This window comes from Budorcas taxicolor, chromosome 10, assembly GCF_023091745.1.
Source record: "Budorcas taxicolor isolate Tak-1 chromosome 10, Takin1.1, whole genome shotgun sequence".
NCBI lineage: Eukaryota > Metazoa > Chordata > Mammalia > Artiodactyla > Bovidae > Budorcas > Budorcas taxicolor.
Window position 1 is genome coordinate 25,588,960 of NC_068919.1, and position 2,065 is coordinate 25,591,024.

The 2,065-nt window shown below is 43.4% G+C and overlaps 1 protein-coding gene across 1 annotated transcript; it reads right to left on the reverse strand.

The window, feature by feature from the left end:
* Positions 1-316: 316 nt before the first annotated feature.
* LOC128054081 (olfactory receptor 11H6-like) lies at positions 317-1,261 on the reverse strand. Its single transcript, XM_052646646.1, has one exon. It carries the CDS (start codon positions 1,259-1,261, stop codon positions 317-319), a length of 945 nt encoding a protein of 314 aa, XP_052502606.1.
* Between the last annotated feature and the right edge of the window lie 804 nt (positions 1,262-2,065).

The following is a 2,065-nucleotide window of genomic DNA, read 5'->3' on the forward strand; positions in this document are numbered from 1 at the left end:
CCAGGCAAAAATGGAGTGGATTGACATTTCCTTCTCCAGGGGATCTTCTGAACCCACCACCTGGGAAGCCCATTATAGAGTTAAGAAATTCCTAAATTTGAGGGTTCTTAACCCTCTCTGTATATTACAGTATCTTGGGGGACTTTTCAAAATACCTGTGCCTTGGTCCTAATACCCCCATTTCAGAGTCAATTAGTTGAGAACCACTGCTCGGTTGGAGGTAGATGTCAATAGAAAGTGTTGCATGTGGTTGTGATTATTGTGAGCCTTTTCAGAGATCAATGATTTTCCAACTTTAATTTGCATAGTCCCAGTTTTAGGACCCTCCTAAAACTTTCTTCAAAGCATCTTTCATTTCTTTATTCCGGAGGCTATAGATAATGGGGTTGAAAAAGGGGGTGAAAACTGAGTAGAACAAAGTTGTGAACTTCTGCATGCCCTCTGCTTGTCCTGACCCTGGACTCACGTATGTCATCATGACAGAACTATAGAATAGAAACACAACAGCCAGATGTGAGGAGCAGGTGGAGAAGGCCTTCTTCCGGCCCGCCACTGAGGGTACCTGCATTACAACCCTCAGCACCAGGGTGTAGGATCCAGTAATGTAGAAAAAGGTGGCAAAGATAAGGAGGGAGCTCATGGTACCACATATGAGGACAGTCCCTGGAATTGGGACACATGCTGAAGCCAGGGCCAACAGAGGACCCAGGTCACACAGAAAGTCATCAATCACATTTGGGCCACAAAATGGTAGCTGAGTAACGAGTATCACTGGGATCAGAAACCAGAGGAAACCGTACACCCAGCAAAAGATGACCAGGCGGCTACAGAACTTACTAGTCATGATGGTGGGGTAATGCAGAGGGTGGCAAATTGCCAGGAAACGGTCATAGGCCATGATGGAGAGAAATAAGCATTCCGTTGTGCCCAGTGAGAAGAAGAAGTACAACTGGAGGAGACACCGAGCAAAGGAGATGGTTTTGGTTTGGGAGAAGAAGTTGGCCAGCATATTGGGCACATCAGAGTTGACATAGCAGATCTCCAGGAAGGAGAAGTTGGCCAGCAGAACGTACATTGGGGTGCGGAGCCGGCGGTCCCAGCGCACTGCACACACGATGGCCATATTTCCAAGGAGGGTCAGGATGTAAGTTATGAAGAATATGGAAAAGAGGAAGATCTCTATTTCCCAGCGGCAAGGGAAGCCCAAGAGGATGAACTCACTCACAACGTGGGAAATATTTCTGACTTTTGACATCATCATTTCTGTCCATTCTGTAAAGATTGGAGCGGAAATTACATTTACAAAGAGAATTATGTCTCCTTGTTCCTCCTCAGGAGATGAGCACATTTTCCTGAGCATAAGGGAGGGGACTAGACCAATAGTTTCTATTTTTGATTGGGCAGTCCAACAATACAGTTGTTGAGTGTACTCTTCTATATATGACTATTCACTTTTAAACTATCAACAAACCACTGTCAATAAATATAGTAAATATTGGTAAAGATTCTGAAAAAAAGTTTTCTTAGAATTAAAATAAAAATAGAATTTCAGATATTTCCTTTCTGCATCTCTCATTGGGTTGCCTGGTGCACTGAACTTTGGAGAACATTGGTCTAGACAGTACAGATGGGTGTCTGCATGCATGCTAAGTCGCTTCAGTTGTGTCTGACTCCTTGCAACCCCATGGACTGCAGCCCGCCAGTCTCCCCCTTCCATGGGATTCTCCAGGCAAGAACACTGGAGTGGGTCACCATTTTCTTCTCCAGATGGGTGTCTGGCTAACGCTAAATTAATATATAAACTTTGACATGGGCAATTTAATTGTAAAAAACTAGAATTGACAGATTTACTGAACAAAAGAGTAATATCAACTAAGTACCTTAAAGGAGAGAATGTGAGGCTTTACCCCTCATACTGTGTGGCTGACACAGAGCACAGTGGTATTATAATCTCGTTTGCTCTAGGAACTCATGCAGGCTTAAATTCTTTGGCTTTTTGGGGCAGTAACTTTACACTTTTGACTTTTATTGAATTTTCATTATACTAAAGTCCCTAGAGTTTTAT